The 15,144-nt window shown below is 50.0% G+C and overlaps 1 protein-coding gene across 4 annotated transcripts in view; it reads right to left on the bottom strand.

Annotated features, from left to right (window-relative positions):
- Nucleotides 1–4,719: 4,719 nt before the first annotated feature.
- RBM6 (RNA binding motif protein 6) overlaps nt 4,720–15,144 on the bottom strand; it is a 57,835-nt gene continuing 47,410 nt past the window's right edge. For 3 of the 4 annotated variants that reach the window (XM_021529168.2, XM_021529171.2, XM_021529169.2), the window contains exons 12-23: nt 14,966–15,063; nt 14,445–14,490; nt 13,802–13,862; nt 12,776–12,867; nt 11,962–12,114; nt 11,014–11,103; nt 10,252–10,341; nt 9,360–9,623; nt 8,777–8,851; nt 8,076–8,173; nt 6,737–6,848; nt 4,720–5,026 (exon numbers count right to left, since the gene is read on the bottom strand). In XM_021529168.2, the coding sequence (XP_021384843.2) occupies nt 4,901–5,026; nt 6,737–6,848; nt 8,076–8,173; nt 8,777–8,851; nt 9,360–9,623; nt 10,252–10,341; nt 11,014–11,103; nt 11,962–12,114; nt 12,776–12,867; nt 13,802–13,862; nt 14,445–14,490; nt 14,966–15,063 (1,305 nt within the window). In that variant the 3' untranslated portion in view covers nt 4,720–4,900. The remainder of the gene's footprint in view (nt 5,027–6,736; nt 6,849–8,075; nt 8,174–8,776; nt 8,852–9,359; nt 9,624–10,251; nt 10,342–11,013; nt 11,104–11,961; nt 12,115–12,775; nt 12,868–13,801; nt 13,863–14,444; nt 14,491–14,965; nt 15,064–15,144) is intronic. The other variant, XM_021529170.2, reaches the window with a different exon arrangement.

Genomic DNA, 15,144 nt, shown 5'->3' with positions numbered 1-15,144 from the left:
GCTCAGTGATCTTAAGAGGTCTTTTCCAAACTAAATGGTTCTGTGATTTACAAGGTGTTTTTAGCTTCAGACAGGCTCTGGGCTGATCCTGCAGCCTGAACGCCCATCAGTGGCTGGAGAGCATGAGGTGCATTCCTGGAGCATATTGGGTTTGGTTTCATCTGAAAGGAATCTGGTTGATACTGGCCCAAGTCAGACCTCTCCTGAGCTGCTCCAGGACACAATCCAAAAGTGGGGGAAGTTGTGAGATGGATTTCAGAAGTGCACCCCAGAGCCAAATTAATGGATCAGGCACAGCCCAACAGAACTTTGGTGAAAAGGGACTTTCCTGTCTTTGCAAGAGAGCTGCTTGGCCTCTCCTCTGCCCCAGCAACAGAAGGACCCAAGTGAGTTACCCAAGACCCTGCTGAGGCCTGGAGGACACTAAGTGGCCTCAGGTGAGCTCCAGGCACCCATCTGCTGCCCACCAGCCTGGGGACTCCATTTAAGGCTAGGCCAGTGCTGTGAGCACTCTCTCAAGCTGTGCTCAGGTCCAGCCTTCTCTCCAGGCCAGATTCAGGCTCAGTGGGCAGCCCCACCTCATGGATGGACCTTGGGCAGGAGGTACAGGCAGATTTGATGCCAGCTTGTTGTGACAAGCTGGGATGACCCTGCTCCTGCTGCCCCTCCTTAACAGGAATCCAAACCACCCCAAGAGAGGTGCCCCAGCCCCTCAGGCCGATCCTCTCCTCCCTGGTGATGGAGCCCAGCATGGGGCAGTGTGGAATCCTGCTGTAGGTGGGCAGAGGGATGTCCTGGGGTGGGAGATGCTCACTGGGTGTCTGCAGCAGCAGCAGTGCCTGTGGGGTGATGGCTGGGGCAGCTCCAGGGCTGAGCTCCAAGCTGTTATCCAGCCCTCTGCCTTTTCTGGACCAGCCCATCCTTCCATTGTATGGGAAGGGGGACTCTGTCCCTGGGGGGCAATGCTCACATTCCAGCTTCCTCAAAGCACTCCCAAGCACTCCACAGGGAAAGAGGTGCACTTTAACAGCTGGACTGGAGTGGCCTCCCCCAGGCTGCAAAAAGGGCAGAGCAGCACATACACAGACCCACACAGCCACCAGCAGTAGTTTGGCCAGAACACAACCCCTTCAAAATGTGCTGGCAAGAAAAATCCATATGAAGCTTGGACAATTGTGTCCATGCTTATCCTGGCTATTCTGGGCACTGTGACTGACTTTAGTGTCATTCATCTTCCTTTGAAGCTTTGTGCTACCAGAAGGAAGTCTATTAAAGTGCAGCTTCACAAAGATTATACTTTATGACATTTGAAAGCGTTAACGTCCCCAGTACAAGAACAAAGAACAGAATGGTCTTTGTATGGATATGGATAAATAAGGAAATGGAAAACCTACATTAAAACAGGGGCATGATTTGAGCAACAACCTCCTCTGAACACTGAACTCCTGTTTCTCAAGCCTTGAAACATTAAATGAGCGAAATTGTTCATCATATTCAGCTGGTATCTGAGGGGTGGCCCCCGCCTCGTCCTCCTCCAGCAGTCCCTCTCTCCCTGAGGCAGTCACTGTGCAGAGGGGAGGGCATTCCCTGGCTTCTCTATTTTCTTCCCTTTTACAAACACTTCCCTCAGCCCAGCTTACTGGTTTTTTTCTATTTACAAAGCACAGCTCCATCTCTTTACATAAATATGTTTCACTGAGAAGGGACTGAGTCACTGCTGTATCAATATTAATATGAATAAATATTGGAAATCAAAGACTATCTACTTGCTTTACATTGGAAAAGGGTGAAAAAAAGAAGCTCATGTTCCAGAAAATCTCAGATGTCTTAAGCAGCCTCCTGCATACCAACCTGTGTGACTGACAGAGATCGACACTCCCTTGAGCAGGAGTCCAGGCAGAACTGCCCCCAACCCTCTAAATGGTGGATTTAACCTCCCCTTTGGAGCCACTCACAGTCCAAGATTCCTGTTGCTTGTTCCTTTTCAATTAAATAATCCCTTGAACCCCCTTGTTCTGCTTTTTCTGCCTGGGCTTTTTGTACACAGTTCCATTCACCCCAACCTTAGTGCTGGTTATGGGTCCCCCGGTCCTCCTCCTGTGTCTAACACCTGCACACCAAGCAACTGCTCACAGGACCTACCCTGTGAGTTGTTCCAATTCTCTTATTAGGACCTTCCAAAAATAAAAATAAATTGTAACTTGAGCCATACCCATCGCCACAGGATGGCACACAAGGCAATGTGCTGAACACAGCCACAGCAGAAGCGTAGTGGTGAGTAATCTCTGAAATAAAAGCAAAAGAGTTACAAGATGTAAAGGTAGTTGCAATTCAGCTACAGCTTTGGGTCACCATCCTTTAAAAAATATTAAAGACATCACAACCACTGCATCAAGGACAAATAGTTGGGGTTTCTGCATCACCAACTATGCTGCTGTTTTCCTGAAAGAACATGATGTTTTCTGGTTTAGTGCTTCTTTGTAATGCTTTCAGCTTCTTACTCTATTTGTCTGTTCCAGTTTGGGAATAACCTCGTTCCAGTCACCTCAACCCAGCCCCAGTAGAGGCTCCATGTCCCCTAACCCTGGATATCCCCTGCAGATGCACAGCATGGGTAGATGCCATGCCTATGGAGAGATGTATGTATAGTCTACACACACATGTTCAAGGCAATACACATTCTGGGGTGGATTCACTCACTCTGGGTTACCTCAGGGAAGTGGAATTTCCAGGAAGTCAGTATCTGTCCAGGGGATACCTTGATTTTCCATGGGCTGGCACCAGAATACTTCCTACAGTTCAGGTGTTCCCAAGCCACACACAGCACATCCCCAGAAATCCCACACTTGTGGGAGTAACACTGTGCTGCTCTGACCTCTTATGACACAAACAATATTCCTAACTTCCCATAAACATTTACTATGGTCCTCAAAATAGAAGAAGCAAACACACGAGTATTTCTATGATTAATACAACTAATGGGAGGTGTATCTACCACTACAGACAGAAAAGGGATTTGACTGGAGACGGATACATCCTGCAAGTAGGTATTTTTAATTGCTTTTTTTCTCGTTTTTCACAGCAGTCTGTTCCTGCTCCTCTTCTGTTCCCGACTTAAGCCCTGGCAATGGGCCTGCAAGGAAAGTGTTGTGCTGCTTCTCCTTTCAGACACACACATCACAGATTAGAAGCAAGCAAGCACACGACTCAGCCAAGGAACATACATTTTTTAGTGCGGTCCATCTGTCCAAGGGAAGCTGCTCTTACATTTATCTGGTTTATTATCTTCTAATTAATCACGTATTATCAGTTGTTAACATGCTTTCACTAAGATGCATGTACCCACTTAGCAAATTAGTAAAATCAGCTAATGAGTTCTCACATTTGGCAGCTGTAAAGGCTCCCTCTGGTTGTCTTGGGAATGATGCTCTGTGGGTGCTCATTTTTGGCACACCCAGGTGCCTGACACACCCAGGTGCAGGACAGCCTGAGCTGCAGCTACCAATCTGCACTCAGGTTCCCCTCTTCCCTCTCTCAAAATGGTGCCCCATCACAGTCATACCTCTTCCCCCTTGGTGCATGGATAATTTCCAGACTTGACAGCACCAGCTTGTGATGCCACCACCATTTCTCCCTGTGTAGGAGTTCATCCCCAGGAGCCCATCACCTTCCTGACCCATCCCTCACATGCTTGGGGCTCCCAGGAAGACTGAAGGCCTTCACCCCCCATGTACTCACCAGCACCATGCACACCTCCACCACCCCTGGGTGCAGCACCAGGGGCTACAATACTGCAAACGTGTCCTCCACGCTCCTCTGGCACTGCCTGTGCCAGAGACAAGGAAACACAGCTTGGACAGGTCTTCTGCTGCCTTTGGAAACCGTCAGCTCTTGCAGGTGGCTCTTCACCTCCAAATCCTGCTGTTTTCAGCTTCCACATCTCCTGCTTTCCCTTCTTTGGAGTATCTGAAATCAGTGTCAGGCCCTACTCTCTGCCACGTGAACAGGAAGGTGGTGGTGGGTACCAGCTCCCCATCAGGCATGAGATCTGCTCCCACCAGCCACAGCCACTGGCATCATCCTTATCCCTGCAGGCCACACTCATCCTTGCCCCTGCTGTGCTCACACACACAAACTCCTGTGCTTTGGTCAAACTGCCCCTGCTACAAACTCCTGCCCAGGAGCTGCCTCCACACCTCCCCAGGACAGGCCAGCAGCACCTACTTGGCTTTTCCTCCGTTCTCCTGACACCCTGGGCCAGCATGGTTATATCCCCATGAGGGTCCCCACACAATACTGCCACCAGATCCAGCCCACCCCACGTGGAATGCTCTGCCCTGGCTGGGATGTCCAGACAACACCCAGCACTAATGAAGTCACCCTCAGCCATTAAGCTCCTGCTATTAATTGAACCCTACTGACCTCATCAGTTGCCAGGATGAATCCCTCAGAGATCACTCCTGCTTCTGAATTCCCCCCAGGCCTTGGGGCCATCTCCTGCTCCCAGCTCCCACCCTGACCCAGGAGTACATGGCACCAGGGGTATCTGTCCCTGAGATGACAGGGAACACACTGCAGGACAGTGGCACCACTGACAGGGTCTCCAAGATACCAAACCTGTTCCAGTCCCACTGACACAGCAGCAACTCCCAGTGATCTCATCAGCAGAGAACCTTTCAAGCACCATGCTTTTAAAACACACCATTTTAGCCACAAGACAAGCACTGAAACAAATTTTCAGTTTTATTAAAAAAATTCTAGCAGCAAAACCTGTAACAATTCAAAAAACAACAACCAAAAAAAAAAAAGAAAGAAAGAAAGAAGACCAAACCTTCAAAAGAACATGACACAGAGAGAACGAAACAGAGATGGAGTGAGAGATCTGAGGTTCCTCCACCGTTCACTCAAGCTCCTTGTAGCGGGCAAACATGACCCTCCGGACGGCGTCACGGTAGGTCTCGTTGGACTGCCTCTTGGGGGGCTTCCCTGGGGCCCCCAGCCCAGGGCCCTTCCTCCTGTTGTCTGCCTGCAAACAGACACAGCTTCTGTTAGTGATTTCTCCTCCCATAAATAAGCTTCCCCGGGCTGCTTCAGGAGTGCTGACTGTTCCCGTGTGGATACACGAGCAGAGGAAGAGCAAGCGCTCTGTGTTCTTCCAAAAGCTCTTTGGGAAAAACTACAGACCCTTTGTGGGCAACAAAGGCAGCCAGCAAATGCCCAGTGGGAATCAAAGCCCAGGGATCAGCCATGGAGGAGCAGACGGAGGAGTGGGCAGCCAAGGGTGGGCAGCCAAGGGTCAGTGTCAGCAGCCAGGGGTGAGCCAGGATTGAACACGAGCAAAGGAAAGCACTGGCGAGAGCTGGGCTCCTGGGGAGCTGTTTGCACTTTGCCTGCATTGGCACAAGCTCAGCTGTTCTCACTAACAGAACTCCCATGGGCACTGGTACCTCACTTGGAATTTCAATCAGTTTTCAAGGACTGGCTTCTGCAGCCAGCGCCTGCATTATTCAGCAATACCTGCCTGCAGTTAGTCCAGGAGAGCAGGCCCAAGGCTGGAAGTTTCTCTGGCTTTTCAGTCCAACCCACCTGAACACCAGAGATCTCACCAGCTGGGCCAAGAGATCAGAGCTGTGTGGGGCTGGCATGGTCGCGTGGCTTTGCCCAGCATGACTTGGAAGTGAAAGGCAAGCACGTTTCTTCTGGCCTCTCTATGAACTGTAGGAGGGCTGTGCTTCACCATCAGCTCCCCATGCACATGGGGAGCCCTGAGGGGAGCTCAGACCTCCCAGAGCACAGCGTTGGAGCTGGCTCTGGGCAGAGCCTGTTTTATGGGCACAGGGACCTCACCACAAGGACTCAGCTCGGGCTGGTTCCTGCTGTCTGCACTGAAGAGGGACTCTTGCCTCATGGATTTGGGCCCAAGCAAACGTGCGTCACGAAGCCTCAAATATTTGCTTTAATGATCTACTTGACTGCAGGCTGACCGCCACCTCGTGAGCCCTGCTCCGAGCTGCCTGTCCCTCAGCACAGAGCTGTGCACACCACAGCTCCTGCCAGCCACGAACCTGCCACCAGAACACAGCACTGCTCACGTGGCCCTGGGCAAGGCAGAGCAGACCCTGCCCCAGGCTGCTTCTCTGATAAACCCTCTGCAGTAAACTAAGGTCCACTGAGAGACCAGCCTGTCACCGAAGGCAGGATCTACCTGACCCTGCCTATTTCTGACATCCTTTGCCAATGGGCCTCTGTTCCTTGGCAGGTGCTCTACCTTGGTATTATCTTCTGATGTCTAGAGTCTGCAATGGCAGCAAGAGCCTCCCTCACAAGTGGTAAGCAGAGCAGAAAAAGAGCATCTTAGGTCCTGGGGTTTTGGCTATGCTCACACCTCCCCAGGGGAAGTTCACCTTTTTCTCCAGCTTGCATTGCTGCAGAGAACCGAGCTGGTGACCTGTTCAAACCCTAGCCTGACTTTGAGCAGGTACTAATGAGATGCTCACACGCTTCCTGCTCACTGTTACTCTACCTCCAACACCTCCAGATCCATACAAATTCTAACCTTTTTCAACAACCAACATACTTGCAGCCCCTCCCAGCCTGCAAAGTTCATCAGTGCACACATATTATTCCATCAAGCAGGTGCTGAGATTTGCAGCCTGACTTAACTCCCTCCAGCTGTCCTGGGAAACATTATGGGCTGCAGGACAGTGGTGTGCTCTGAAAGGCAGGGAAGACTCACCTCCACTGGTGATGCTGTGCCCTGCTGGTTGTAGCCAAAGCCCTTCTTCCACCCAGGAGACTGCACCATTCGGTTCCCTTTGTTGTTACTATCAAGACTTGGGTCATAGTCACTGCAAAAGAACCAGAATCAATTGTCCAGTCTCGTAATGCTTCAGACACACTCCAGGGGTTTTTAGTTCTCCTAACAGAACCTTCATTGACATTTCAGCCTCTCATGAGAGATATCCAGGTTTCTTGCCAGAAGTACACCGCCTAAGGAAACCACCACGGTGGATTCTGTGTGCAGGGCTCACACACCTCTGACTGCACAATTTCTTGTCCCACCTCAGGGGGAAATACACCAGGGCACAGGAAATGAGCTCAGACTTCAAAATATTTACAGTGTAAGCAAGCCAGGAGCCTTCTGTGCTTGTATTTCTTAATTAAAGTCTTAGCAATAACAAGAAAGCAAAGTCTAATCCCTGCTGCTCTGTTAGATCTTTCCTTTCTCCCAGCACTGTGGTCATGGAGCTCAACAGATGCAGTGTTTATTCGGACACTCTTTCTCCCACCTCATTATTCATCCAAGACCATTAACCAAAAGCCAAAGTTTTGAAAATCTCAGCATAAACGACTCTTCCTTCAGACAATTTCTGCTTTCTGGCTGCTGGTGACACTGCACACAAACTGTTTGAGTTTATCTACAGCTACTCCAGGAAAACAGAGGGAAGAGACGATGTGCATGTTTAAACTGCAAGACACAGAGGACAGGTCTCCTTCTGAGGTGCCGTGCCAGAAGAAACAGGCACATAACCAGTTCCATCTTCAACACATGCCTGGCCGTTCCTCAGCCCACTGAACACGCGAGCTCACAGCAGGCAGGCCTGTCAGGAACTTCACACAGCACGCACTTTCTTCCTCCACCTACTCCCAACGAGATGGAAACAGCTCCCAGCGTTCCTCTGAGTCAGGGAACAGATGAAACACAGCTTTGCTCTTTCTTTCAATGGCTGCATGCCAGGACAGGAGGGCAGCAAGTGCCTTAAGGACGAGGTGGATGGGAACAGGCTGCATTCTGCCCTCTGTGTCCAGCCACAATCAGGCACCCATCTCACCCCTCCAGCACCAGGCAGCTTTTCTCTGCCTCTGCCTTGTTTCCACCCCAGCCCTTTTCTGACCTCTACAAGATATCCTGCAGTACAACAGGCTCACACTTTGAGGAGCTCTGTCTCAGTCTGTCTAGCTGTTACTTTGCAGATCTACCCCACTGGACAATTCCCAGCCTTGGTCTGCCAGCAGCACACATCCCATCCTGGCATCAGCATCCCCAAAAAGACGTAACCCAGAACAGCCATTACCTCTCTGAGTCCCGGTCATATCTGAGTCGTTTCATCTCTGGTGAATCCATCTGCTGGAATTTCTCTCTCCGGTCATTTCCTTTGTCTTTATGCCTCCCCTTCACAACAGAAAGGGCAAAGTAAGTACAGGAGCTATGAAGGATTCAGCACAGTAGACTCAGCTCTGCATCCAGGTCTCATTTCATCCTCAGCTGGCTGGAAGGCCGTCCTGGGGACTCACAAACCCTGAATGCTCACATCCCACCATACACTTGCTCTGTTCAGATGCCATCTATTGGGCTGACCCAGACCTGCTGTTGCAGCCTTCCAGCTAGCACACCAGAAGCAGCTCTCTGATCTTCCAAACGATGGACAGCGACAGCTCTCCTGTCCCTGGCCAGGCAGCAGCAGCCCATACACCCCATCAGTTTTAGATGGAAATTTGTGTCCCACTTAGTCCAGAGCCCACTGCTGGCTTGCAGGACAACAAAACCACACTCAGACCCTTCTGTGAGGAGCAAGATCTGATCTTAGAAGTCACAGAACTACCTAAAGGTCCCTGTGTAGAGTGAGCCCACAGTTCACTTTTGGGAGGCATCTGATGCCTGGTGCCAAAGTGGATGCCTGCTGACACCTGGAGCCTTAGTGGAGAGTCCCCCTGGGACCACCACCCCCCCAGTGCAGAAGCACAAGCAGCTGACTGCCCACCACCACAGACGCACCTCACGCTCTCTCTTCTCCAAATATGCCAGTTCCTGCTCGGATCGTTTAATCTTCATATGAATCTCTAGGTTTTGCTGGAAGGAGGAAGACAGAAGGCAGTGTCAAGCAGAGAACACAAGCTGTCAGGGTCATCTGCTCCACCCATGAGGACACAGGTAAAGCAGTATGCTCTTGTACCTGCACTATACCAGGCACAGCAGCCTCTCTTGCTGCCCAGACCACCTGCTGCCCCACAGAGGCCTGGAGCCCTTCCTCCCTGCAGTAAGGAAGGCAACCAGCTCAAAGGCAGCACAGAACATGGGAGTGCACGTGCCAAGTTCTTACCGCTCTCACACTCGTGTGTGCCAGCACCCCACTCTCCCCAGCCTTAGCTATCTCACTACAGCTTACAAAGTCACACCTTGACGTTATAGCACTCCCATGGCAGGAACAAGCAGTTCACACAATGCTTTGAGCAGAGCTTTGGGGGAACTTTGCCTGCTCCTGTGTCACTTTCAGCACAGCTCTTCCCACCCAACCGCTGCATTTTCCGTGCAGCTCGCAAAGCCATTGAGCCAATGGCAGCCCCCAGCCTCCCCATACCTTGTGCAGGTTGGAAAGCTGCTGGTGCTTGATGAGCACTTCCTTGTTGGGAAACTGCCTCCTGCACAGCAGGCAGGCCAGCTTGTTCCAGTCAGTCAGTTTGTCGTCGCTGGCCTTGGCCTTCCGCGGCTGCTCCTCGCGTGGTGCCGGGGGAGGCGGCAGCCACTGAGCCTGGGACTGCTCCTCCTCTTCCTCCTCCTCTTCGTTGTCGCTGTCTCCTCCATACTCTCCCAGCAGTCCTATCAGAGGGTTCACCACCTTGGGCTGAGGGAAGTGGAGAAAAGCGTGACAATTTGTAGCATCAAGCTTGCCAGGCCAGTGGGGCTTTGCTTCCCCAGCCCAGCTCCCCATGACTCCTGTCTCTGTTCCAGTCCAAGAGGCAGAGAGTTGCTTCCCAGCAGCACAGGCAGGGAACAGAGAGGAGCTGGCTGGCTTCTCTCCCTTCACACCGCGGGGTGGAAGCCCTTCTGCTCTCTAGACAGGCCATGCTTTGGTGCCAGGCTTTTCCAACTTGCCACACACCTGAGAGCACAAGAAGCCAACTGAGGCAGTGGCTGGCAGTGAGCTGCTGTCACTCATTTCCTCTAGAAATGGAGATCAGTGAGATTTGGCCTTCCTCAGCCTGGAGGTGGCTGGAAGAGTTTTCTGCCTTAGGACTGGTTAAGTGAGATCCTGCTTGAATGCAGGTAACAAATGTCCCCATGCCAGAAGCCCACAAACAAGGTCAGACTTAAAAAACAAACTGCCTTCCATCCCCAGCACTCCCTCCTCTGGCATGAGAAATATCTCTGGCACCTCTGGCACTCGCAGTTGCAGCCAGGCTGTGCTGAGCCTCCCTAAAACTGTATCCAGGCTCAAACAGGTCAAAATCCAATCCTATGGAGACACTTACTGGGGCTGCACTCTCTTCCTTTTTCACAGAAGGAGGTAAAGGCTTTTTAAAGACATCTTCTGCAGAGAACTTCTCCTCTCCAGTCTCAGTCTGAAACAGTCAAGGTCGGGTGTTGAGATTGCCATAGCATGGACTCAGAGCACACAATAACTAAGCACTTATTCAAACAGGTCTCCAAGGAAACCAGGTGGTTAGCAGAAATGAGGTGGTGGTTTTGGTGGGAGACATTGCCATTCTGGGGAATCCAGAGCTCTCCTGGAGCCATATTCATGATTTCAGAGACAGCTGCAGCAGCTCACCATGCTGCCTCAGCGCATCCCGCTCTCATTCTCTGCTACACTGTGATGCTGACAGTGGTCCCTCATATCAATGAGGGAGCTGGGGCAGGGCCAGGTCACATTTGAGCACCTCTGTGTGTCCACAAAGGACATGAAGACAAGGTTCAAAGCCACCCCCACTGCCAGACAACACCAATTTTCTCTGCTGTGACTGTGGCACAACATATGGCCAGGCTCAGCCAGCATGGCAGGGTTTTCAGGATTTTCTTTATCCTGGACAGAGGGCACCAGAGACTGCAGTCAGCACTGCACAGGATGAGCCTGTGAAACTCAGCTGTGTGCTCAGCAGCACAGACAGTAGGCTGGGATGAAGCTTCACTTTCATACATTTTACAGAGAACTAGGCTGGAGCCCTGGACACTCTCCAATTTACTGGCTCGTGAGTTACCCATACTTGACCAGGGAAGACAAGTGTACACCTTACCAGGCCTGTGCTCTCATCCTTCTTCGCAGAGGGAGGCAATGGCTTTTTGAAGACATCTTCTGCAAAGAATCTCTCCTCTCCAGGCTCATTCTGAAAAATCCAGGACTGGGCATTAGGCCAGCAATTACACAGGTGTCAGAGAGAGCACAGTGCAGCCAGGAAGCCACTTCTGAGCATCCATGGAAATGACAGAATGATTTCTACTGGAGAAGCTTTTACCCGCCATTCAGACAGGACCATGCTTCTCCTAGGTCAGTGTCCCTGAAAGCCTCTGATGACTCCTTGGCTGGCTTGTTACCAGCCTCAGGGAGAGCTACAGCCCTCAGGTCCCTTGTGCCCAGGACTGGTCATGCCACTGAGCACATTCAGACCAAGAGGCAAGGAAGAACACAGTTTCTGCATTGGTGGTTAAATCACATCTAGCAACTCTCCTGGCCTTCCTCAGACCCTGTCAGTAGCCAGGGCTCAAACATCACTTTGGCCAGCTACTCCCAACCAGCAGCTCCCACAGTGGCATTTGCTGACTGGGAACAGCAGTGAAGGGCACTGTCCTAGGACTGGGGGGGGGCAGAAACTGCAGTTTGGGGAGAGCTGATTATCCACCATCATCTGCCTTGGTGTGCTTAAATGTCTCTGTCAGTTTTTTGTTGTCTATTACAATAGTTGGGTGCTTTCAGCAACATGAGTGAAACATATCTCAGCTACATGGATGTGCCTGAATCCTTCACCATAATGAAGGGATGGGAAGCCCTGGATTTAATGTAAGGAGAGAAAAATTTTGGGAACTTACTCCCAGGCTGGACAACCACCATGTGCCTTTCTGGCTGCTGACCCCACTGTCTTCTCTCACTGTCCCATCCTTTTTGAATCCCCCAATTACTCTCCATTTTCTAACCTCTTCCCTCAGCCTCCTGGCCTCAGGTCATTCTGATGCCTGGAGGGAGTTACCTTAGCAGAAGTACTTTTCCCTTTGTCCTTTTTGTCCCTGTTGTCCCTGCCGTGTGGCTCCTTCCTGTCACTTGTCCACTCCTGGCTCCCGTGCCGCCGCCTCCTGCTCTCCGGCGGGGGTGAGGAGGGCTCCCGCTCTATCGTCACTTCCCTCTGAAAGAGGCATTTGGAGCTTAGCCCAGCCCCTGCAGTCTTCCTACTGGGCTTCTTGCTGAGCACAGTTGGAAGGGACTGCAGAGGGCAAAAGCTTCAGAACTTTGCTGGGGCAGAAGACAGCTGACCACAGCCAGGTCACCAGAGCACTGCCCTGCTCTCCCACAACACAGACATCCCCAGGATCATGAAAACAAGATTATATTTCCAGAAAATCGCTGCTGATGGCTCTTTTTTGGCATCCTTGACAGCTATTGCTGGCTAGGGTGGAGAAGCAAAGAGACCACAGATGAAAACAGAGCTCTGCTGTCCATTCTTTCTTACAGACAGTCACATATCACATGTCTACAGCAAAATTTAGCTATGATGTTCTGCCTTTAAGTCTACCTGAGAAAAAGCAGACCAAAAACTCTCCAAAGGCAGGGCTTCAGAGGCAAGAGGCAGTTACAACGGGTTCAACACAAGCTAATGGGCTCCTAGCCTCTCATTAAGTTATATTTTGCAATGTGCATCCCTTTCATACAAGTCAGAAGACAGAGTGAAAAACACAAAGCCTCTGTACTGCCCTACACTGGCTTCAGGATGTGGCTGCAAAATCCCTCCAGAGAAGAGCACTTTGTAAGAACATATTGTATGTAAAGCTTCCTTCTCACACACTCACCTGAGTTCTGGGGTCATAGTATGTCCCAGCTATGGGATCATAGTAATTCCCGGTGTCGGGATCATAAATGTATGTGGACACATCTGATGGTGCTGAAGAGAGAGACAGGAGTTAGCACCACAGGCTTCCAAAAGCAGAACTTACCTTTTACAGAGACAAAAGCATGAACATTACACTGGTGAAAGGATCAATAATGGGAAATAATTTTTTTTTCTCCTGGCAAGAGAGGTATGAATATCTTCACATCACTTGACCTACATAATCTTTTCTTTAAGGAGTGAGAGGGATGATAAGTTTTCACAATTCCGGTTAGGACTCTGGCAAAACTTCCATATCAAAACAAATTTACAGGAGCTGTGCTGAGATCACAAGACCACAACACTTGGTCATGAAATTCAGTAATTTCCCTAAGAATGGGGTAATGAGTATCTACATCCACCCACTCCTGTGAACAAGGAAAAGCTGTTCTCTCTCAATCCTGTTTAAAGTGATGACACTCCCCACATCCCTTCCACCCCATCAGTGCATGAAAGCTCCCAAGAAGAAAGGGGAGTGAACTATTTATATAGGAAAAGCCAAAGGCCTTAACGGTAGCAGGCCCATAATGTCAGGAATGCTTCTCATTTCCAGAGTGTCTTTTGACAGACCTCAGAAATGCTATATCTAAATCAGTAAAATCATCAGGAGTGCTCTTCCAGCTACTGGCATTGCTGCATCAAGTGTATTTTCTTCTGTCTTCTCTAGTAACTGCCAGGCTGATTTTATCCCATCAGTTTTCCACAACAAGGAAAAATAGGCAGCAAGTTTCCTTTATCTGCATGTAGTTTTGCACAGTGAGAATAGAGAGACGCACATCATCAGATAGGAAAATGTGACTAAACAAAGTTGGCAAAGGAACTCACAAGTGGGTGTAGCAAACAAACCTACTCTTAGCCTTTAAAATATTTTTGGGCTGATTTCTACATGTCAGTGCCCTTTTAAGGAAGAAAAGTCTCCACAGTAGGAGTGAAGCAGAGTTTAACTTACACTGTGCTCTGGTGCGTCTCTGTGATTCGCCACCCCTCCTGTCCCTCATGCCCCTTCTGCCCTGGAGTAAGTGAACACAAACAAATCAGACACTCTTTAACAAACATCATATTGCTTCTCCTCCCTTTGACAGGCCTAAAGTTCAGGAGAAGGGCTCATTTAGCCATCCTAAACAGAGCACAAGCAGACATAGCTTTTTATCTACAGAGCAATGGGCAGTGTCACAAAGCACGAGATCTCTGCAGCTTCCATGAGAGGTGCTCATAGCAATTCATATGGAAGCCTTTGCCTCATCCAATATATGGGAAGAGTCCTGTAGTCTAGTAGCAAACACTGAAGAGACATTCACTCTGGGAACTGAGATCAGTCATCAGTGAAATCCCTCTGTAAAGTGTGGCATCAAGTAACCCAGCCCAGAACTTCCTCCAGCAGCACCAACTTGCACTTCTATGCAAAGATAAACAGTATGAGGGGCAGAGCAGCAGTGGGCACATTTGAGCATTATCAGCCCATCTTCAAACGTGGTGAAACATGTTCTGCAGTATGTCAGCAGCCAAAGAGAAAAAGCCTAACACAGTCAGGTCCATCACCCCACAGTGCTCCCTCCCTTTAAGCAACCTGCAGGGAAGCTGTGCAGACCTACCGGGCCATAGTAGGAATTGTCACCGTGCTCCCCATAGTCATTCCTGCTAAGACAAAAGTTGCAAGTTAATAGCAATTTGGTTTTACACCAACCTCAGTATATTCAAATAATCAGCAGGACCAATAAAGGCAGAAAGACCATCTTTTCTGGCCACATGCTGGACTGTGTCCATCCCAGGAGACAGACTTGGCAAACCACTGTCTCCACAAGAAATATTACTCCACTCTGCTGTGTCTACAAAGATGACTCTCTCCACATGTTTTTTGAAAAGCTGAACCCACTAATTCCTACAGAATGGGATTTGACAGCTGGACAACAAGATGCATTATGATCACTAATCCCATTCTGCTCAGTCACTGAAGCTTCCTCAAGCTTCACTTCTCCAACACATTTTTTTGGTTGTAGGAACACCTGTGCTAATTCCCATGCCAAACTTCAAGCACCTGCTCTGACAACAGAGAGAATTCTAGCCTCACTGTACAACACATAAAGGACAACGCCACTGCCTCATGTGTCAGTACCTTCTCCTCCCTGTAGCAAGATTCACTTCCAATGTACGCCCATCAATGCAGATGGGGGGATCCAGGTTCTGCAGTATCTTCAGAAGCCTCAGCGCTTCCTGTAAAAGGAAGAAGAATGTCCCTTTCCATGAGAAGGAAACAGTACATTGTACAAATCTAGTCTGCCTGAAAGGAATGTT

The sequence above is a fragment of the Lonchura striata genome, chromosome 12, assembly GCF_046129695.1.
Source record: "Lonchura striata isolate bLonStr1 chromosome 12, bLonStr1.mat, whole genome shotgun sequence".
NCBI lineage: Eukaryota > Metazoa > Chordata > Aves > Passeriformes > Estrildidae > Lonchura > Lonchura striata.
Note: the sequence above shows the minus strand (reverse complement) of the source record. Positions and strands in the feature narration are given on the sequence as shown.